Consider the following 23,769-nt stretch of genomic DNA (forward strand, 5'->3'; position numbering starts at 1 on the left):
TAAACATATACAGACAGTTCTTAAAAAGTTATAAATTCAAACATTCCATAGTATGTGGAACCCAGTAAATTATAGAATGGGAAATGCTTTCAAAGAAGAACCTGATTCAGCGTCCTCCTACCTCTTGTTTCTAATTAAAAAAAAAAAGAAAAAGAAAAAAGCATAAAAACAACGGCATTGTAGTCATGCTTTAATTTCATTCTAAACTTGTGTCACCGTGTTGAATTGAGGCCCACAGGGAACAGGGCCCAGCAAATCCCTGGACCTCCTAGTATTTGGTATAAACACAGCACCTAACCTGGACGAGCTTCCATAGAGCTAAGACATTTTCATTTTTGCACACAGAGCAGTATGCTCCAAAATTATATATACATGTTCCAAAAGTATATATTTTGTTCTAAATGTATGCTCTAAAATTATATATAATATATATATTTTATATATATAGATATAATTTTTTTGAGTCAGGGTCTTGCTCTGTTGCTCAGGCTGGAGTTCAGTGGTGTGATCACAACTTACCTCAGCCTTGAACTCCTGGGCTCAAGCAACTCTCCTGCCTCAGCCACCTGAGTTGCTTGGACTACAGGTGAGTGCCCCCATGTCCAGCTAATTTGTTTTTATGTTTTGTAGAGATGGGGTCTTCCTTTGTTGCAAGGTATCCAACTCCTGGGCTCAAGTGATCCTCACGCCTTGGCCTCCCACAGTGCTGGGATTATAGGTGTGAGCCAATGCACCTGGCCACGAACACATAGTTTTAAAAATACTTATTTGTTTAAATGTATATTAAGAAAGACATATAATAGGTCAAACATGAGATTCGTGGATGTTATTGCTCATAGCAAGGCTAAGGTTTTAAAAAAGAAGGGGGAGTCACTGCAAGGAATTAGATAAATAAATAACATGATACTCTAGCAAAACCAGAAACGTTGCACGTGGTCCTGGAGTGACGAAAGTGAGGGAAGCCATCAAAGAGAACAGTGCCTGGATTCAAGTGCCTGCTCTGTCGCTGACAGGCTGGAAAGATCTTGAACAAGTCATCTCCCCCTGATGAACTTCAGACTGTAAACTAAGAGGATATACTGGGGCAATGTTGAACGTGGGGCGTGTTCTTACTTGTTCCAGGAGACCAAGGCTTCCCATGGTGTCCCAGGCACCGGGCAGGAAGAAAAGTGAGGCTTCTGCTCCCAACAGCTTCAACTAGAGGCAGCTTTCACTAGCTTTACAAATGCAGCTTCTCACAGAAGTAGGTTTGAAAATAAGGTTTCATTGATTAAAAAGTCTGAAAATGTTCTTCTCGGCCCCAAAATAGAATATTTATATACTATGCTTTTGTAAACCATAACTAACCAAAAAGCTAATGATATCAAAATAAGTTCAGCTGGGGTGCGGCTTGTTTCAGGAAGTCTGTTCAAGAGGAAAGTACAGCCAAATAATCACAGATGATGTGTTTGATCACAGGCTATCCCAGGCACTGAGCTATATATACTAATGAATCTTGGAAAAACAAAACCAATAAACAAAATAAAACCACCACTAGGAGGTACGTTTTATAAATAACTCCACTTTACAGATGAGGATACTGAGGCTCAGAGAAGTGAAGTGGCTTGGCTTAACTCACCCACTTTGTACACAGAGTACAAACACAGGCAGTCTGACTCCCCTTAACTGTATCACTGTGTTGCCTTGCAGGAGGGCAGAGAGAGGTGCCTCATATCTGGGAATCAGCGATCTCTAGCAATAAATATAAATACCCATTTTGTGCACATTTCAGGCTATCCAGCACCCATGACCCAATTTTCAAAGATTTTCCATTCATCTAGTTGTTAGGCAGTGGTGGTCCAGGCATGCTTCTTTGGCCAGGCCAGGGATGATTTCTGTTTCATGGTACAGTCTTTGCTGTGAGGGTTCATCTGGGTGGGAGCTCACAGGCCTCTTGCAATGGAGTTTCTCATATTCTGAACCAATTCTGGGTTCTCAGGCAGGTCCTTGAGTCATATCCTTTTTTCTCCTGGATCACAGGGCTAGGTCTACCTACTTTCTTTTTTTTTCCTTTTTCTTTTCTTTTTTTTTTGATACTGATTCTCGCTCTGTTAACAGGCTGGAGTGCAGTGGCACAATCTGGGCAAACTGCAACCTCCGTCTCCTGGATTCAAGCAATTCTCCTGCCTCAGCCTCCAGAGTAGCTGGAATTATAGGCATGTGCCACCACGCCTGTCTAATTTTTGTATTTTTAATAGAGATGGGGTTTCACCATGTTGGCCAGTCTGGTCTTGAACTTCTCACCTCAAGTGATCCACCTGCCTCAGCCTCCCAAAGTGCTGGGATTACAGGCATGAGCCACCGTGCCTGGCCAGAAGTCTTCTTTCTTTATGGTACTTCAGGACTTCCAAATGTCTCTTCACTATCCCCTCATGGTTTGCATTCCTACACTGGTGACTCTCTCTTCATTGCAGTGCCTTCTGCATATCCCACACAGCAGGAGGCCCAGACAGGAACCCCCACGGTGAAAGAGGATATGTTTGATCTAAGTGTTCTGTCCAAATCCCTCCAGATCTTTTTTTTTTTTTTTTTTTAATCAGGCAGCCCTCAGAATCACAGCAGATTCAGAGAGTCCCCCTCTAGATTTTTTTATGATTTTGGTCATTTCTCTCCACCTTCAAGTGTGCGTTTGTTTACAATGGCCTGCACCTGTGACTCTTCTTAGGGGAATTTGCCCTGGGCTACTGCAGCCGCTTTTCACTCAAGGACAGAATTCTGCAAGTGTCTAGTAGGTTTTCATGCTCCTGGCATGGCCCTTAGTGGATGATGAAGGGTGAGACCCTCTCTTGCCTTAGGCTGAGACAGACTCAGGTGTGACTTACATCCCAGAGTGTTTCCCACCCACCCCCTCCCCACAGGATCAGGCTGAATCACAGACTGGCTGGGCTCCTTCCCTTGCCTGCCTCCCCCACGCCTTCACTGATTTCTCCTGGGAGCCCTTTTTAAATTTATTACTTACACACAAGTCCTCATCTCAGGGTTTTGTTCTGGGAAACCCAACCTAGAAAAAGACTTAAAAGAAAAAAAAATAATTACAACTTAAAACTGAAAATAGTTATCACTGGTTTTAATGAAGTACAATAAAGCCAGGCCTGTTCCTTCTCAGCCTCTTGAAGAACTTAATGCTCAATTTAACATTTTATTTACATTTTCATTCATCTTTTTATGAATTAATCATGCCCAAACTTTTGTTGCTCTTTCCTTCCTTTGAAAGGTTTCTGAGTTTCTTCCCTTCTCTGGAAGTTAACTGGTAAGGACTGCCTTAAACACAGTTTAAGGAGTTGTGTTGCCCCCAACCCCCATATCCCCTTTCAGGAAGCAGCATCTTAGTTGTGTTTTGTCTTCCAACACACAAATGCACACACACACACATGCACCCACAAATACACACTTGTGCACACACCAGTGCACACAAATCATGTCCCCACATGCAGGCATGACCAAAAACATGCACTCACACTCATGTGCACACAGAAATCACGTACATGCACACATGCACACACATATGCACGCCATAGTTAGGATTTAGGCACCTGCCTATCTGCCTGCCTAAACTGTTCACTGTGGAATTTCCTGATGCTTCTTTTTACTTGTGTGGTTTCCTGAAAGAGTATGAAGGACTCTGATGGTTGTCAACGGAGTGTCAAGTGTAGGACTGAACCAAATGACATACTGTTGAATATAATGAGAAAAATAGAAGGCACTGAGAGAAAAAGAAGGCAAGTAGTAAAATTTCTTTGGGTAGCTTCTAAGCACACATTTTTAAAGTTTTTCTAAAGTCTAAGGGGGCATACAAAATTACCTTAGATTAAATGTTTATTATAGCTTCCATATTAACGTTAGGTCAGATTTATAATGTGGTAGATTCTGAATAGAACTATGTTTATACTATGTTGTATATACACTTTTATTATTATTATTATTTTTGAGACCGAGTCTCATTCTGTTACCCAGGGTGGAGTGCAGTGGCATGATCTTGGCTCACTGCAACCTCTACTTCCTGAGTTCAAGTAATTCTTGTGCCTCAGCCTCCCAAGTAGCTGGGACTACAGGCATGTGCCACCACACCTGGCTAATTTTTGTATTTTTAGTAGAAATGGGATTTCACTATTTTGCCCAGGCTGGTCTCGAACTCCTGGACTCAAGTGAGTCACCCGCCTCAGCCTCCCAAAGTGCTGGGATTACAGGAGTGAGCCACCATGCCTGGCCTGCATTGTAATTTTCTAAAAGGAGGATGGAGTCATACTTGCCAAACCTATTGGACTACAGCACCCTTCCTGAGGAGCATCTCTGGAACGAGAGTCCAGTGGACAATACTCTCAGCAGTGCTGACCCGCTTTACCCTTGGACCCGCACACTTGCAGGGATCAGGTCTAGCTTTTTGTTACAGGAACACTAGCATTTTCCACAGATGTGACCTCCCACTGTCAAGGTGATTTAAAACAAATTTTTTTGTAGAAACCAAAAGAATCCTTGCCAGATAATGTAAGCATCAAAGAGACAAATGTACATGTGATGTTACAGAAGGAAAAGGACCTTCTTGGGAGGTGCTACTTCTCCCCTAGCCCATGGGGACCAATAAATACTAATGAGGACCCTCTCATCTATAAGCCAGGGTGCTAAGCACCCTCCACAGACTATCTGATTTACTTATTACAGCACTGCCACGTGGTAGATAGCATTATTCTTACTTTGTAATAAAAAAGCCTGAGGGTTAGAGAAGTTAAATAACTCACTTGAGGTGCCCAACATCATCTGGTAGGTCTGGATTCAAATCCAAACCTGTAACACCAAAGCCCATGGCCTTAAGCAATAAAAGGTAAAAGGCTGGCGTGGTGGCTCACCCCTGTAATCCCAGCACTTTGGCAGGCTGGGGCGAGTGGATCACCTGAGGGCCACACCACTAGGAAACGGTAGCGCTGGGCTTCAAAACCAGGTCTGGTCTGAGTTCAGGCCATATACGTAACCCATACTTAACTCTTTGAGTTAAAACTAGAAAAAAAATTGAAAAATCAGTCTTTTTTAAGTATTTCCAAATTATGAACATTTGCTGGTTTTGGGGGCTATGTAACACCCAGATCTCCTTCCTATTTCATGGGAATTCCACTTTTGGAAGGTCTTGATGGGAGGGCCTCTGCCTGTGGGAGCTGGCAAAGGCCAGACATTCCCTGTCCCTGCCTCCTGGCTCACCAGTGGGCCGCTCCAGCGGGGAATGATGGTTTTGGGGGGCGTGATGATGCCAAGACACAGGAGCCCTTAGAGAGCATCCACAGCAGCAGCTGTGGCTGTGGGTGATGTTCCTGTGTCACATCTTTGGCTGGGTTTCCTGCTGACTCACCTTCATGGGTTCCTGCCTGTTTCCTGGGGCTGGTAGCCAAGCCCCCCCACCTGTTCTGTGACCCACCAACATTCTTCCAATATACTCACTCCCTTTCTGTTTAGGTAAACTGCAGGTGGCTTCTGATGTGTGCAACCAAGAACCAGACACGTACAAAAGTCTTCGTACTTTTGGAATTATATAATTGGAGCCAAAGGTAAACCTTTGTCTTAGCCTCCTGCAGATGATTTAAAAATGTATCCTTTTCTGAAATCCAAGCAAAGGACATAGCTGTGGCTTTGTCCTTGGGTAACAACCACCTTTTGTACACTGGGGCTATAGGCAGAGAATTCCAGTTTCTCAGCGTGACCTTCAAGGCTTTGCCCAGAATAGCCCCATTCATGACTCTGTCTTCTAACTAGGCCCATATTCCAGCCAACCTGGCCTCCTGGCTGTTCCTTAGCCATGTTTTGCCTTTTCTCACCCAAATATTCACCTGCCCTTCTGAGGTCAGCTTCTTCTAACAGACGTATACATGGAAAGCTTGATCTTACATATACCTTGAGTCATCCACTTAGAAGCACGTCCTATATGTAATCCCAGCACTTTGGGAGGTTTGGCCAGATGGATCACTTAAGGCTAAGAGTTTGAAACCAGCCTGGCCAACATGGTGAAACCCCATCTCTACTAAAAATACAAAAATTAGCCAGGCATGGTGGCACATGCATGTAATCTCAGCTACTTGGGAGGCTAAGGCACGAGAATCGCTTGATCACAGGAGGTGGAGGTTGCAGTGAGCTGAGATCGCACCACTGCACTCCAGCTTGGGCAAAAGAGCAAGACTCCGCCTCAAAAAAAAAAAAAAAGAAGAAGAAGAAGAAGAAGGTCCTATAGTCACAGGTTTCCCACTGTTCCTAGCTCTGCTGAGGGCCGCGGCTCCCCTACAGTGGTGTGCTAACTCCACCTCTAGGCCTGAGGTAGTCCACTTGGTAGGAGAAGAGCCTAGTTGTCGCTTCATAGGCCTCACTGCGAAGTGGGAGAGGGAGCAGGTCTCCTTCCCCTTCACCACACCACCCCAGGTTGTACAGATGGAACAACTCACTACACTGGGCATGTTAGAACCATTGGAAAGGGAACCGAAATTCAGTAGAAGGAAGGTGAAAGTTCTTGATGAATCTGATTCTCCCAGAGTTGCAAGGGAAAGTAGCACAAAATTAGGCCTTCACTGGGTTGGGGTAGAGGATTCTGCTAAGGTCTGGCCCCTAACGTCCTACTTTCTTGATCAAGCATCTTCTACTACAAGACTTTTGGGAAAACCTCTTTGAGTCACTGGAAACCACTGGGAAGGCTCTGTTCCATTCCGCTCCTCTCTCCAGACATCTCCTCATTCAAATGGGCAACTCAGCAGGACTATCAGCCCTGCTAGGACAAGGAAGTCCTGAAGACCCATCAGAGGTAAAAGGAGCTGGGGAGAGGCTCAGGCTTACCAGGGTCTGTGGATGAGGATGGGTATGGGTTGTCTGGGTCAGATTATCTCTGTGCTTTCTATTCGCTTCAGCAAACATGGCTGTGTCGGTAGCTTTTGAACTTGTTAGATTTAACAAGTAGTGGTTAATTAAGAAGCTTTTCTTCATTAACAACGTGCTTCCCCTTTCCCTTGAAGTCCCTAAATCCCGTTATAATGCACAGGAGGGGTTAGTCCCTTTCTCATTTTGCCTATCAGAGCAATGGAGGAGGCATGTGGCTCATGCCTGTAATCTCAGCACTTTGGGAGGCCGAGGTGGGAGGCTCATTGAGCCCAGGAGTTTGAGACCAGCCTGGGCAGGGCAACACACACAAAAAATTTAAAAATTAGTTGTGGTGGTGTGCACCTGTAGTCCCAGTTGTTTGGGAGGACTAGCGGGAGGATCATTTAAGTGGGAGGATTGTTTAAGCCTGGGAGATTGAGGCTGCAGTGGGCGGTGATCATGCCACTGCACTCTAGCCTGGGCAACAGAGTGAGACCCTGCTTAAAAAAAAAGAAAAATAATAATGCAGGAGTTACTTAAAAAACAAAAGCCTTATTCAGATATAATTCAAGCATGATGCAATTCACCCACTAAAAGTACACAATTTGAGGGTTTTTACTCCAGTATATTCACAGTTACAGGCCATCACCACAGTCAATTTTAGAATACTTTCATCAACCCAGAATTAAGCCTCATACCCATTAGCAGTCTTGGCAACCACTAACCAACTTTATGCCTCTATAGATTTGCCTTTTATGAACAATTCATATAAATGAAATTATGCAATACTGTATGTGCTATTCTGTGACTTGCCTCCTTCACTTAGCATAATGCTCTCAAGGTTCATCCATGGTGTAGCATGTATCAGTACTTTATTCTTTTTTATAGATAAGTAATGTTCATTGTATGAATATACTACTTTTGTTTATCCATTATCATTTTATAGATCTTTGGGTTGTTTTGATTTTTTGGCTATCATAAATAAAGCTACTAAGAACATTTGTGTATAAGTCTATGTGTACACATATGTTTTTTCATTTTTCTTCGGTATGTACCTAGGAGTAGAATTGATTGATCACAGCTCTGTTTAACCTTTGGAGGAACTGCCAAAATATTTTCCAAAATACCTGCACTATATTACATTCCTACCAGTGCTGTATCAGGATTTCAATTTCTCCACATCCTTGCTACGACATTATCATCTGTGTTTTTTATTATAGCCATCCTACTAGGCATGAAGTGGTACCTCACTGTGGTTTTGATTGGCATTTCCTGATAGCTCATAATGTCGAGCATCTTTTCTTGTGCTTATTGGTCATTTGTGTATCTTCTTTGGAGAAACGTGCATTTACATCCTTTGCCTGTATTTATCTATTATTTATTTATTTATTTATTTATTTGAGACAGAGTCTCTCTCTGTTGCCCAGGCTGGAGTGCAGTGGTGCAATCTCGGCTCACTGCAACCTCCACCTCCCGGGTTCAAGTGATTCTCCTGTCTCAGCCTCCCTAGTAGCTGGGATTACAGGCGGGCGCCACCACGCTTGGCTAATTTTTGTATTTTTAGTAAAGACGGGGTTTCACCAAGTTGGCCAGACTGGTCTTGAACTCCTGACCTCAGGTGATCCACCAGCCTTGGCCTCCCAAAGTGCTGGGATTGCAGGCATGAGCCACCGCACCCAGCCTATTTATTTATTTATTTGTTTAGAGATGGAGTTTCACTCTGTCACCCAGGCTGGAGTGCAGTGGTGCAATCTTGGCTCACTGCAACCTCTGCCTCACAGCTTTCAAGCGATTCTCCTGATCAGCCTCCTGGGTAGCTAGGACCACAGGCACATGCCACCACATCCAGCTAATTTCTGTATTTTTAGTAAAGAAGGGTTTCGCCATGTTGGCCAGGCTGATCTCAAACTCCTGACCTCAGGTGATCTGCCCATCTCGGCCTCCCAAAGTGCTGGGTTTATAGGCATGAGCCACTGCACCGGGCCATTTGCCTGTTTTTTAATTGGGTTATTTGTTTTTATTGTTGTTTTTGAGTTGTAAGAGTTCTTTATATAGTCTAAATACAAGTCCCTTATCAGATATATGACTTGCAAATATTTTCTCCCATTCTTTGAGTTGTCTTTTCACTTTCTTTATGGTATTCTTTGAAGCATAAAGTTAAAAAAAAATGTGAAGTCCAATTTATCTTTTTTTCCCTTAACTGCTTTGCTTCAGTATCATATCTAGGAAACCATTGCCTGACACAAAGTCACAAAGATTTACTTCTTTGTTTTATTTGATGAGTTCTAGAATTTTAGCTCTTATATTCAGGTCCTTGATCCATTTTAATTTTTGTATATGGTGTGAGATAGGGGTCCAACTTTATTACTTTGCATGTGGCTATCTAGTTATCCCAGCAGTATTTGCTGGAAGGACTATTCTTTCCCTGTTGAATTGTCTTGGTATCCTTGTTGACAATCAATTAACTGTAAGTGTGAAGGTTTATTTACAGACTCTCGATTTTATTTTATTTATTTATTTATTTATTTATTTATTTATTTATTTATTTATTGAGATGGAGTCTTGCTGTCTCACCCAGACTGCAGTGCAGTGGCACGATCTCGGCTCACAGTAACCTCTGCCTCCTGGGTTCAAGCAATTCTCCTGCCTCAGCCTCATGAATAGCTAGGATTACAGGTGCCCATCACCACACCCAGTTAATATTTTGTATTTTTAGTACAGATGGAATTTCGCTATGTTGGCCAGGCTAGTCTCCAACTCCTGGCCTCAAGTGATCTGCCCGCCTCGGCCTCCCAAAGTGCTGGGATTATAGGCGTGAGCCAATGCGCCTAGCCTATTCTATTGTTTTATATGCTGTCCTTACACCAGTACCAGAGGTTACTTTTTTTTGAGATGGAGTCTCACTGTGTCACCCAGGCTGGAGTACAGTGGCACGATCTCTGCTCACTGCAAGCTCCGCCTCCTGGGTTCACGCCATTCTCTTGCCTCAGCCTCCCGAGTAGCTGGGACTACAGGCACCCACCACCATGCCCGGCTAATTTTTTGTATTTTTAGTAGAGACAGGGTTTTACCGTGTTAGCCAGGATGGTCTCGATCTCCTGACCTCGTGATCCACCCGCCTCGGCCTCCCAAAGTGCTGGGATTACAGGCGTGAGCCACCACGCCCACCCTGCCTAGAAGTTACATTTTAATCAAGGCTGCTTTCTTTCCTTCCCCAGAAGGAGCTCCTGGTTGACAGTTTCTTTGTTCACAATTTAGTCTTGGAAGGAGGATAAGGTCAGAGAGAAAGGAGGGGAGGTAGCCAATTCTTTATGTCTGTATTTTCTCAGGCTGTTCTCATTTCTCCAAGAGTGGGACTCCATACCATAGAGGACATGTTAGTGACACCCTCATTCATTTATTCAGTTTCAGTGCATGGTCATACACTGCAGCTTGTCTGTGCCTAATTAAGTGGTTCTATAGATTACACTAACTGGATTCCAATAAACTAAATTTGCTGACCTTTTCTGTGAAGGCCAGAGGCTGTCAGTAGTATCAAAACATGCCTGCATGCATGTGCATACACACACAATGTGACCTTTAAAATAAAGGTGTTATTTAACAATGATTGAGAGAAAGACAAACTCCTTTCCTAAAAAAACACGTTAAGCAGAGGGCATTTGGAAAACAGATCTTTAAAAATATTTCATAGTTATGTGGTTTTGTTGTAAAGACAAATATGTATTTATAAAAACTCATAGCTGTGGCCAGGCGCGATGGCTCACGCCTGTAATCCCAGGACTTTGGGAGGCCAAGGCGGGTGGATCACGAGGTCAGGAGATCGAGACCATCCTGACTAACATGTGAAACCCTGTCTCCACTAAAAATACAAAAAAATTTAGCTGGGCGTGGTGGCGGGTGCCTGTAGTCCCAGCTACTCTGGAGGCTGAGGCAGGAGAATGGCCTGAACCCGGGAGGTGGAGCTTGCAGTGAGCCGAGATTGCGCCATTGCATTCCGGCCTGGGCAACACAGTGAGACTCCATCTCAAAACAAAACAAAACAAAAACAAAAACAAAAATCCTCATAGCTGCATACTTTTAAAACTTGGAAATCAAAATTTCTAACCCATTTAGGATTAAAAGGAAATGTTTCAGTGGATTTTGTACTCATTTCTTAGTTTAGAAAAACAACTGGTTCCCATCAGGGAAAATGGAAAGACGCTAACAGCATTACAAGAGCAGCAGCACCTTTGCATAATTAGTGAACAGGGTGGAAAATTAATATCATAGGCCAGGCGCGGAGGCTCACGCCTGTAATCCCAGCACTTTGGGAGGCCGAGGCAAGTGGATCACCTAAGGTCAGGAGTTCAGGACAAGCCTGGCCAACATCATGAAACCCCATGTCTACTAAAAATACAAAAAAATTAGCAGAGCATGTTGTTGGGCATCTATAATCCCAGCTACTCGGGAGGCTGAGGCAGGAGAATCGCTTGAACCCCAGGGGCAGAGGTTGCAGTGAGCTGAGATCGTGCCACTGTACTCCAGCCTGGGTGACAGAGGGAGACTCTGTCTCAAAAAAAAAAAAAAAAGAAAAGCATCATTACATAGTAAGCAGAACCAATGACAACTTCATCCATTTGTGTATATGTACTCTTTTAGAGCAAATGTATAAGTTATGATATCCATTTAAAAAGGAACAAAATAGGCCGGGTGTGGTGGCTCACACCTGTAATCCCAGCACTTTGGGAGGCTGAGGTGGGTGGATCATTTGAACCCCAGGGGCAGAGGTTGCAGTGAGTTGGGATTGCACCACTGCACTCTTGCCTGGGTGACAGAGTGAGACTCCGTCTCAAAAACAAACAAACAAACAAAAAACAAACAAAAAACTGAACTTTAGAAGCAGAACTTTGAAAGGAACAGTAAATCAATATGCTGAAAAATAAGGGCCAGGCACAGTGTCTCACGCTTGTAATCCCAGCAGTTTGGGAGGCGGGTGGATCACTTGAGGTTAGGAGTTTGAGACCAGCCTAACCAACATAGTGAAACCCTGTCTCTACTAAAAATACAAAAATTTAGCTGGGCAAGATGGTGGGTGCCTGTAATCCCAGCTACTCAGGAGGCTGAGGCAGGAGAATCACTTGAACCTGGGAGGCAGAGGTTGCAGTGAGCCAAGATCACGCCACTGCACTTCAGCCTGGGTGAAAGAGCAAGACTCCATCTCAAAAGAGAAAAAAAATTAGCTTGGCATTGTGGTGGGTGCCTGTAACCCAGCTACAAGGGAGGCTGAGGCACGAGAATCACTTGAACCTAAGAGGCGGAGGTTGCAGTGGGCTGAGATCATGCCTCTGCACTCCAGCCTGGGCGACAGGGCAAGATTCTGTCTCAAAAAAAAAAAAAAATGCTGAAAAATGTACAACAAGTCCAACCACAATGCTCTTAGTAAAAATATTATTATAAACAATATTAACATTTTATGTTTATAATATATTAAATACTGTTAATCATGTTGCAAATATTACTAATGCTGGAAATTTTAGTGAGAAGAAAAAGTAATATATTAAACAGAATAAAATTAAAAATAGTTAAAAATATATAGAATCTGTAAGTCCTATACTGGGCAGAGGTGCTTACATTCTTTTACCGATATGAATATGCTTTCAAAAAACTTTTTTTAAATTTTAAAAAAGGAATATACCATCAAAAAATTTGGAGGCCACTGGCTTAAATTATTACGTTGTAATACAGAACAACACTGTGAACTGCCCATAGGGAACTACAGTGCATAGCATTTCTCAAACTCATCTGGCCATGAGTCATTTGGAGGCATGAAAGTTCCAAGAAACCCTCTTTGGACCATGCTGTATGGTGGATAAGAGCATGAACCTCGAGTCAGACAAAGCTGACTTCAGCTAACTACCAGACTCATCTTATACTAGCTAGGCGACCTGAGCATTTTACTAAATCTTTTTGAACTTTTTTCCTTATCTGTAAAATGGGGATAGTGATATCTACCTCGTATGGTTGTATGGACTTTAAAAACAATATTGTATATAAGTGCATAGTATAATGCCTGATGTCTTGTAAGCACCCCTTAAAAGGAAGTTTCTATTATTCTGTCATCTCTGATAGTTATTTAGAGACCTGATGTATCTTTCATAACTACACTTCTTCAGAGCAGAAATTGAATCTTCTCTTATGAGTCCCATGGAACACTTAGTTTGCAACAGGTTATGCGAGAATGAAGAAATAAATGATATTAATAGAAGCAGAGTTCTCTGAAAGATTGAGAGACTAACTGTACCACCAAAGACTGAAATGTTTCTTTCTCAGCTGTTTATAACTTACCTTTTTAATGGCTATACCAGAACATTCACATAGGATGAATCCTCATAGTAATTTTCCTTACGTAGGCAGTTGATAACAATTAGTCTGTAACTAATTGTTTCCAGCTGCTTCCCTTTGATTACTCAATCAAAACAAATTTACAATGGTTCTCCTGTGGTTTGATACTGCTAGGAGCCTAGCATGCCTGAGATGAAGACAAGATTACTACGTGTGCTTAAAAGTCTGGGGAATAGGCTGAGCACGATGGCTTACGCCTGTAATCCCAGCACTTTGGGAGGCTGAGGTAGATGGATCACTTGAGGCCAGGAGTTTGAGACCAGCTTGGCCAATATGACAAAACTGCAACTCTACTAAAAATACACAGATTAGGTGGGCATGGTGGTACATGCCTGTAATCCCAGCTACTTGGGAGGCTGAGGCATGAGAATCACTTGAACCCAGGAGGCAGAGGCTGCAGTAGGCTGAGATCATGCCACTCTACTCCAGCTTGGGCAACAGAGCAAGACTCTGCCTTGAAAAAAAAAAAAAAAGAGAAACAAAAGAAAAGTTATTTCAGACCCAGGTGAAAAGAACAAAGGCATGATAGTGTCCATTTCTGGCTCTGATTTCGTTTTGTGTCCCCTTCCTCTGGAATGTTCCTCTTACAAAGTTTTGTTATAGTAGTACTAATGATACTACTACCACTTACGATAATTACATAAGTAGTTACTTAATAAATAATCCAAATAAGTCCTAGGCATCACTTGGCCCAGTTCTGGAGTAGTATAACATTCAGAAGAAGAACCTAGCAACCAAAAATGAAGTTAATTCCTATGTATGTTTTCCTTATTACAACCCACAGTAACATTTCTGAAAATCATCTCTCTTTCTATGCCTCTAGGTCTCCATTCAGCAGCTGCTTAAAGCCCCTCTTTCTTTACTTTTCTTAGTATCTGTGGGGGTCAGTTAGGGTTGCATTCAGTTGCATGGAACTGAAACCTGGATGCACATACTTCACAAAACAGAGGTTTTATTTTTCTTCTGTAACCAGAACTCTGGAGGTAGGCAGTTCAGGGCAGGTACAGTTGCTTGAAGAAGTATCAGGGACCCAAGCTTCCTTTAGCTTCCATCTTTTGCAAAATAGCTGCTTCACTTCCAGGTTTTAATCTATGTTCTCAGCAGGAAAAAGAATGAAAAGTAAATGACAAAAGATCCGTGCTGTTGCTGGCAGGTTGGGCATTTGGTGGCATCAGCAGCTGGATCAGCCTTGTTGAGTGGGAGCCCTGCTGCTCTGTATTTGCATCCTTTTCTCTGATGTTCCCCCAGGCTATGCCACTTTTTAAAAATGTCGACTGTTGGCTAGGTGAGAGGGGTGCAGTTTTAGAAGCTTCCCCAGGTATGGCCTTGGCCTTCCCCACTATGACAGCACTTGCTCCACAGGCCGAGGAACTATTATAGAGGTTCTGCCAACCACCAAGTATGCCCATGCTAAGTACCCATTCAGAGAGGACAAGGACTCATCACTATATGCCCTTGCTGGGAATCCAGTCTTCCTTAGTCATTAAGTTCTGGAAATTGGCTCAGGTTGAGAAACAGGGCAAGGGATTATGACTACTGGGGCAGCTCCTCTCAGTCGCCTACTTAACTGTCCTTGTATTTTAAAAACTAGACCTTGAGGCACACAGTATCCTACTAACTACCTTCATAGCTCCCTGTGGGTCAGGCCTCCTTGGATGCCATTCTATCTTGCCACTCCTAACAATGCCACTTAATCTTCTGCTACCTGGTCTCTCGCAGGCCCAGAGGCCTGCTATCAGGGACCCTAGCTCCTGAAACATCTTCCACCATAAGCCGTGGTCTACAGAGAAAAGCAACTACTGGACTTCTCAGTGATGCTTGTGTCCCTCTCAATAGCACATTCCTTATTGCTTGTGATAAACAGCAGAACACAGCTGACAGGATAGGATGTAAATAATATATCATTCCCACTTCTGAGTCTTTTGCTCCCTTCTTCCATTGTTTGCCAGGACAGCTCTGGCCTTTCTATTTTGCTTAGTGTGGGCTATTGCTTTCTCCAAGCTTTCTAGAGCCATCCTAGCAATCTGTTAGCTTTATCTCCTGGAGTCCTTGACAGAATGTAAATACTGTAGTACAGGAATGTGCTTATATCAATACGCTCTGCTTTATTTAGCATTATTTTCTCCTCCCTCTCCATTTCAGCACACTGGGGAACCCTTCCCCAGTTCTCCCACCTTCTGCAGATGTATATATAAATTGGGTAGGTTTTTTTTCAGAGGAGTCTCTCTCTGTCGCCCAGGCTGGAGTGCAATGGCCTGATCTCGGCTCACTGCAAGGCCCGCCTCCGGGGTTCATGCCATTCTCCTGCCTCAGCCTCCAGAGTAGCTGGGACTACAGGTGCCCGCCACCAAGCCTTGCTAATTTTTTATTTTTTTATTTTTAGTTGAGACAGGGATTCACCATGTTAGCCAGGATGGTCTCGATCTCCTGAGCTCGTGATCCACCCACCTGGGTCTCCCAAAGTGCTGGGATTATAGGCGTGAGCCACCGCGCTCGGCCTAAGTTGGGTAGGTTTTTTAGCTCCTTCAGGATATAGTGCCTCTCCTCCCTTAGCAGGTCTAGCATTTTCTTAATGGGGTTATGTGTGACTTGACCTTAGTTATTGGTCTGTTAGGTGGAAAAGTGCAGGTAGATCCTGAGGAGAGCGTGTGTTGCCTTGCAAGGCAGATAATACTTCTTGATCTTCAAGCAAGGAGGGGTGGGGTGCTAGTCTCTTGAGGGAGGACTGGGACACTTCTACAAACCCAGAGCACTCAAGGCGACGTAAGGTTTTAAGGTTCTCAAGTGCATTGACCCAGATGCCCCATCTAAAGTGTCAGGGTCCCACTTCTCAACTATGCCCCTGACCTTGGTATAGTACACTCACTAGGGCTGAAAACCTTTTTGGAGTTCTTCTGCTCTTATAATTAAATCCTGAGCTTCATCTCCCGCTTTTTCTGCCTTATGCTGCTCCTACTTCCTTTATATGCTGCTAAGGAGGCACGCTGGCTCTCTTCCTTAGCCTTTAATTGGTGATTAATCATCCTCAACCTTTGTCTTTCTCCAAAGCACAGGTTTACTCCATCAGTAGCCATCCAATTTCATTGTTCTTAAACTACGATTTGCCCTATATTGTTAAAATGCCTGATAGAGTGCATTGTTCCACTGAGGTTACATCCCACCCATTCCAGCTCTTCACCATTGCTGAAAGTTTTAACATTGTACTGCTATGGCACGCCAGGGCCTGTCAGGGCTTCCCCTGGGGACCTTACTGCTAACTGGCCAGGGGAATGATTCAGCTCCACTGGATCAAACCACATTCATGGGACGTTTTTGTCTGTTTGTTTTGAGACAGGGTCTTGCTCTGTCACCCAGCCTGGAGTGCAGTGGTACAAATGGCTCACTGCAGCCTCTACCTCCTGGGTCAAGCACTCCTCCAGCTTCAGCCTCCTGAGTAGCTGAGATGACAGCTGCTCACCGCCATGTCCAGCAATTTTTTAAATTTTTTGTAAAGATATGGTTTTACCATGTTGGTCAGGCTGGTCTTGAACTCTTGGGCTCACGTGATCCACCTGCCTCAGCTCCTAAAGTGCTGGGATTACAGGTCTGAGCCATGGTGTCCGGCCACACTCATGGGATTTAATTGCCCTTGGAATCAACATCGTGCATGAAAGGAGCAGGATTGAGCAGAAAAAGTTGAACTAAATGTAGTCACAGCAAATGCCTCAGCTTCCGGATCCCAAGGGAGCTCTGGAGCCAGGAGAGCCCTTCAGAGCAGCCCCACCCTGAGCCCTGCATCTGCCAGTCAGTGCAGACAGACCTGGTGAGAGGCAGCTTTCTTCAGCTGAGGGCAACTCCTGGAAAGGGATTTAGCTGATAGGTGTTGACAAGTAATGCGCCCAGCAGCTGAGGAAATGAGCACCTTAGTCCTGAAGAGTGGTGTGCTCTTTGGTATGCTGGGATGGTTGGTTGTGCCAGTGAGATGGGGGTGGTGGGCAGAATGAAGGGAATGCTACTGTAAAAGCTTTTTATTTTTTATTTATATTTATTCATTTATTTATTTTTTAAGACAAGGTCTAACTGTGATGCCCGGGCTGGAGTGCTGGAATGCAATGACACCATCACAGCTCACTGTAGCCTTGACCTCCTGGGCTCAAGCGATCCTCCCACTTCAGCTTCCCAAGTAACTGGAACCACAGGCACATGCCACCATGCCCAGCTAATTAAAAAAAAAAAAAAAAACGTGTAGAGATGAGGTTTCACCATGTTGCCCAGGGTGGTCTGGAGCTCTTGGGCTCAAGTGATCCACCCACCTTGGCCTCCCAAAGTGCTGGGATGACAGGCATGAGCCACGGCTCCCAGCTTGGAACAAAACTCTCGAAGAAAAAATTGGCAGAGCTTGTTGCCTGACCAAAAAACAGAGGCTGAATGAGAGAGATGCATTTAAAACAATACGAAACACTAAGGGTTCCCTGAATACTGTTGGACAGTGCAAAATGGGGGAAGTTAGGATACAGATCTAATTCTGTTCTAATGTAAGGCTCATGCCTTTTCACTAGACTAGTGCTGGTCAAACTGGTGTTCCATGGGCTAAATTCAGACAGCAGACGTATTTTGTTGGGCTACACAGCATTTAAAAAATGTAAATTGGCTGCCACTATGTAAAAATTGGAAGAGTTTATATGTAAGTTCAGATCTCTAGCTTCTCTTGAGTAACTAGAAGATCTAGCAACACTGGGTCAACATTCCTGCATGGCAGTAACTGGAGTTGAGTGACAGATACTCTTTAAATGGAAAGAGTATCTCTTATCTGGATAAATGGAGGTGGGTATATGCTCCTTAATTCACCACAGTCTCTATGCATTACCTTCTTTGGCATTTTTTTTTTTTTTTTTTTTGAGATGGAATCACTCTGTCGCCCAGGCTGGAGTGCAGCAGCACAATCTTGGCTCACTGAGACCTTAGCCTCCTGGGTTCAAGCAATTCTTCTGCCTCAGCCACCCTAGTAAGTAGTTGGGATTACAGCCATGCGCCACCATGCCCGGCTTTTTTTTTTTTTTTTTTTTTTTTTTTTTAGTAGAGTTGGAGTTTCGCCACATTGGCCAGGCTGGTCTCAAACTCCTGACCTCAGGTGATCTGCCTGCCTCGGCCTCCCAAAGTGCTGGGATTACAGGCGTGAGTCACAGCGCCCAGTCTTCTTTGGCACTTTTGTTTAGCATTCCTGCCATACATACTATGTATGATCTAACAAAGTACATAACATATAACAGGCATTTGGATACTTTTATTTTTATTTTTTAGAGACAGGGTCTTGCTCTGTTGCCTAGGCCGGAGTGCAGTGGCGAGATCACAGCTCACTGCAGCCTCGACCTCTCTAGCTCAAGTGATCCTCCCACCTCAGCCTCCCAAGTTGCTGGGACCACAGACGCACACCATTATGCCTAACTAATTTAAACAATTTTGTTTTTGGTAGAAGCTGGGGTCTCACTACGTTGCCCATGTTGGTCAGGCTGGTCTTGAACTTCTAGGCTCAAGCAGTCCTCCCACCTCGGCCTCTAAAAGTGCTGGCATTATAGGTGTGAGCCACCATGACCGGCCCATTTGGACACTTAATACTGGTTCAGCAGAACTGACTGAATTTAATTGGAGAGGAAGTTGGGGTGAAGTCTAGGCCTCTGACTGTAATGAGAGGTTTGGCACTGAGGGGAGGCAACAGAACAGGGTGTACAAATTAGGATGAATTAATGACATGTTGGCAGGAGCTTGAGTAAAGGAAGAAGAGCAGAGGGCCAGGGCCTGAAGTTTGGGTGTTTTACCACAGAGCTAAAGAGTGGGCAATGGTGGAATAAACTAGAGAAGAGGAGAGAAAGGCATAGAGGAACTTCAGCAACGGAATGCCAGGGAAGGCAAGGGAGCTGAGGGTTTGGGCAGTTGCGTCCAGTGTAGGGAAGAAGATCAGGGAGACAGGCAAAAAGCCATGGCAACAAGGAAGTAGTTAGGGACTTTCAGAGGAAGTATGAGAAAAGGAGAGGAAGGTCGTGGGTCTGAAGTTTAGCAGTAGGGGCACTGGAATACTATCTTGGGGGTATGAGTGAGTGCTTTTTCAGGAGTCCTACTTGGGAGAAACATAGATAGACATTCATTTAATATTCATCCATTTCTTTCCAGCATAGTCATCATTCTGACATCATCTAAAAGAAATTAGTACCTGCGTTGCATCCTTAAAGAAGAAGGGACCAAAGACATGTCCAAACTGTCTGTTCTAGTGGAATAAAACATTAATTTCATATGTATTTTGGACAACCACCAACCTAGAGATTGGAAACTTTTCTCAAGGATATATCTGTCTGTATGTGGGCTATTGGCTTTGTGGATTTTCTGTAGTAAAATTAAAATTCTAGTTTTGTTCTCCCTTATCACCCAGTGTCTTTCTGTGTGGCCTAACTGGCTGATTAGCGCATGCTTGGAATGTGTGAATTCATTTTAACATTGGCCTAGGGGCCTGTGTGGTAGCTCACCCCTGTCATCCCAGCATTTTGGGAGGCCAAGGCACGGGGATCATTTGAGGCTAGGAGTTCCAGACCAGCCTGGGCAACCTAGCAAGACTGTGTCTCTACCAAAAAAAAAAAAAAAAAATTAGCCAAAGCAGGGTGACACTCACCTATAGTCCCAGCTATTCAGGAGTTTGAGGTGGGAGGATCACTTCAGCCCAGGAGTCTGATGCTGGAGTGAGCTATGACTGAGCCGCTGCACTCCACTGCACAGAGTCAGACCTTGTCTCTGAAAAACAAAAACATTTGCCTAGGTAAAATGTATTGAGGAAGACAAATTTTAAAATTACTCATTCCAGGCCAGGCGCAGTGGCTCACACCTGTAATCCCAGTACTTTGGGAGGCGGAGGTGGGCGGATCACAAGGTCAGGAGTTCAAGACCAGCTTGGCCAATATGGTGAAACACCGTCTCTTCTAAAAATACAAAAATTAGCTGGGCGTGGTGGCGCATGCCTGTAGTCCCAGCTACTAGGGAGGCTGAAGCAGAAGAATCACTTCAACTGGGAGGCGGAGGTTGCAGTGAGCCGAGATCGTGCCTCTGCACTCCAGCCTGGGTGACAGGGTGAGACTCTGTCTTAAAAAAAAAAAAATTACTCATTCCAAAGTCCAATGTCAGACTTAGATTATCCATTGTTTTGGATGTAATCCTCTTCCTGGAAAACTGGCACAACCAATTACACATGAAATCCTTTCAACTCTGGTATTGGAGGTATAGAGAAGGACTTTGTTTTAGGAGACCCATAGTCTACCTCTATTGTTCTTGGAGTTAAACCACGTTGGTTTACATCCTGACTCTGCCACCTGTCAACTCTGACCTTGGGCAAATCAAGGGTCTGAGGGAGGAGTGCAGGCTCCCAGCGTTCCCACGGAGGTGGGGACGTGACGTATTCATCAGTTGATGAAGATAATGATATGTATTGAAAAGGTTTGTTCAAAGACTTAAATAAGACGATGAATATATTGAATTAATAATGAATGCAAGGCCTTAAAGGTGTTTTGAGGGTAGTGAAACTTGAATCTCTTATCAACTGTGCAAAAGTTACATTAACTTGGATGGCTATGAGTTTTGCAGAGGAAAGCTGGGCTTAAATCCCAATGCTAGACCTGGTGGCTGGACCTTGATTGCCACTGGGTCTAGCGTTGGGATTTAAGCGACCTCTAAAAAAAAAATCACGGAATCTCTCTTTGGCCTTCCTTTTTTGTTTCTCAGCAATCTACCAAACTACGAAGAACCTGAAAATCGGAGGTCGTATACCTTATTTTTTCTGAGAGCTTAAGCTGAGAGCACAGCCTCCCCAGGAGATTAGCCGCAAAGATCCGCGCGCCGGGAGAAAGGCTAGCCCCAGGGCGCCCTAACTAACTCCGGGAGCAATCCAAACCCGGAGGCCGGCGGGGGAGGGGACAGCTGTAGGGGGCGGTGGGGATGGGAGCGGATGCTCCGGGGTCAGCTCCGGCACTCGCCAGCTGAGCCCAGCGCCAGTCTAGGTGAGCCCCACGGCGGTGAGGGACGCTCGCCAGACGGCCCAGAGGAGTTAGATGACGTCACCTCCAGGAGGACTCGCTTTTTCATTAATGAAACCGGCCGGCGCGGGCGCATGCGCGGCAGGCCGCCTTCCCTCTCGCTTCCCCCTCCCCTTTCCCAGCCGCGCTCTCAATCTCTAGCTCGCTCGCGCTCCCTCTCCCCGGGCCGTGGAAAGGATCCCACTTCCGGTGGGGTGTCATGGCGGCGTCTCGGACTGTGATGGCTGTGGGGAGACGGCGCTAGTGGGGAGAGCGACCAAGAGGCCCCCTCCCCTCCCCGGGTCCCCTTTCCCTACCCCCCTCCCCCCAGCCTCCTTGCCAACGCCCCCTTTCCCTCTCCCCCTCCCGCTCGGCGCTGACCCCCCATCCCCACCCCCGTGGGAACACTGGGAGCCTGCACTCCTCAGACCCTCTCCTTGCCTCTTCCCTCACCTCAGCCTCCGCTCCCCGCCCTCTTCGCGGCCCAGGGCGCCGGCCCACCCTTCCCTCCGCCGCCCCCCGGCCGCGGGGAGGACATGGCCGCGCACAGGCCGGTGGAATGGGTCCAGGCCGTGGTCAGCCGCTTCGACGAGCAGGTAACGGGCCCGTGGCGGGCGGGAGGTGGGAGCGGAGTGGGGGTGGGGACAGAGTGGGTGAGGGGAGGTAGGAGCGGCCGCCTTCCCCGCGGCTGCCTCAGGCTCTGGAGGAAAGGAAGGGAAGAGAAGGGAAGGGGGGATAAGTGGGGGTGGCCAAGGCGGGAGGTGAGGGGTAGGAGGGGACAGCTGGGAGCTTGGGCTCCCTTTCCCTCCTAAGTCGGGGGGTGGGGCTTTGTCCCTGACCAGCCTCCGACCCTCCATCCACTTTATCCCAGCCCTTCCGCTTGGGAATGGGGATGAGTGACCTGGGGGCGCCTTTAGGGGCACGCCATCTGGATTTAATAATTACCCCCTTACTTTTGTTTTTGAGCAGAGGTGGATAACGTTTAGGGGTTCTCTCTTCCTCTTCCCTCCGTGACCCTCCTAACTGGGGACGAGCGAACCCTAAGGCCTGTCTTATGTACCCTCGATAGGAGAACGATAACATTCCGCCCCTCCCCCAGTTTCTTCAGCTTCCTCTCCTGGAGGGGGAAGAGCAGAAGAAAGCGGGGAAGAGCAGAAGAAAGCAAGGAAGGCACAGCTTTTCTTACTTTCTGCTCCATCGTCTCATCCTGCCCCGAGAGCTTCAAGTGCACACTCACTGCACATCTTTGTGGTGCCCCACAACATCGTCCCCCATATCCTAATGACACAGACTGTCTTTTTTTATTGCCGTTTGCAGTGGAAACCGTGGTTCTGAAATATCTTCTCCTTCCTTGATAATTGCAGTCTCTTCCCCACCCCCCCTTTTTTTTTTGCCAGCGGTCTGAGGATGTGATGTATTCTCGAGTGAGAATGTTGGGGAGTAAGGGGAGAAGGGTGAAAGGAAAGTGAGAAACTGCTTCTGAGCCACCGACAACAGAGCAAAGCCAGCTGGGATGTGGTCCTGGAGCGGATCATTCTGCTAGTGTTTGTGGTTGCTTTTGACTCTCTCCTGGTTGACAAGAGGACTTTCATTGAGAATATTTGGGATGAAAAAAAAGTTTTGTAGCTTGAGGACGTGACTTTTTATCGCCTGAGTTTCACACAATAAATCCCGGGGCTGATTAGAATGAATGCACACATAGCCTTTTATCAGTGGAAATTGGTTTAACTTTGTGTTGCTGTAGGTCGTGGGGATGGTTTAAGGGATACTGATGCTTTCTGCAGCTGTGGTTGCAGTGGGCTTCCTGTGATGGGGGAGTTGTTTAAGATTGAGTCAATCTATTTTGTTTACTGGATATAATGGTAAAACATTATGGGAGCTGAAGGGGTGGGGGAAGAGCTCTTCTCTAATTTGGTGCATAAACATTTCTTTACGGGACTCAAAGTGTTTCAGACCTACCTGGAAAATATCTTGGAATAGGCAGAGGACGTTGAGAAGAAGTTATGTAGATAAAATAGAATTATGAAGCTGTCAGAGACTTGAAGGAATTGTTTTATCCATTCGTATGCTTCCAGACCCAAAGGCATCTAAACTAAACTACTAATCCATCTGAAATTTAATGTTACTGCATATAAAAGATTACATTATTGATAGAGCGTTAGATTTAAAACTTGGTAGAAAAGACTGTAATTTTAAGAAAGGATTTAAAAGGCACATAGAAGAATCCCAAAGCTGAACCTTGTGGACAGCAGAATCTGGGTGTAGGAAATTGAAGGATTCACGCTGCAATTCTCCTTAAATTTTAAAAATTAAAAATTTTTTTCAGTTTTTTCTTTTTTTTTTTTTACTTCTTACCCGTTCATCTCTAGGCTTATTTACCATATTGGAAAAAGATACTTAAAAAAGGAATGATTTTGGGCTGGGCGCGGTGGCTCACGCCTGTAATCCCAGCACTTTGGGAGGCCAAGGCAGGTGGATCACCTGAGGTCAGGAG

At 45.1% G+C, this 23,769-nt stretch overlaps 1 protein-coding gene and 1 long non-coding RNA gene across 7 annotated transcripts in view; one reads left to right on the plus strand and one right to left on the minus strand.

Moving 5' to 3' along the window:
• Positions 1-17,242: 17,242 nt before the first annotated feature.
• Positions 17,243-21,864, minus strand: LOC129469415 (uncharacterized). Its single transcript, XR_010118039.1, has 3 exons — positions 21,729-21,864; positions 19,886-20,004; positions 17,243-17,443 (listed from the first exon to the last, which is right to left on the minus strand). It is a non-coding gene; the product is annotated as an uncharacterized lncRNA (long non-coding RNA).
• Positions 21,395-23,769, plus strand: part of NF1 (neurofibromin 1) — a 295,569-nt gene continuing 293,194 nt past the window's right edge. For 3 of the 6 annotated variants that reach the window (XM_063628603.1, XM_055255928.2, XM_063628607.1), the window contains exon 1: positions 21,395-21,871. In XM_063628603.1, coding sequence (XP_063484673.1) covers positions 21,812-21,871 — 60 coding nt within the window. In that variant the 5' untranslated portion in view covers positions 21,395-21,811. The remainder of the gene's footprint in view (positions 21,872-23,769) is intronic. The other 3 variants (XM_055255929.2, XM_055255930.2, XM_063628606.1) reach the window with 1 other exon arrangement.

This window comes from Symphalangus syndactylus, chromosome 20 (genome assembly GCF_028878055.3).
Source record: "Symphalangus syndactylus isolate Jambi chromosome 20, NHGRI_mSymSyn1-v2.1_pri, whole genome shotgun sequence".
NCBI classification, from domain to species: Eukaryota; Metazoa; Chordata; class Mammalia; order Primates; family Hylobatidae; genus Symphalangus; species Symphalangus syndactylus.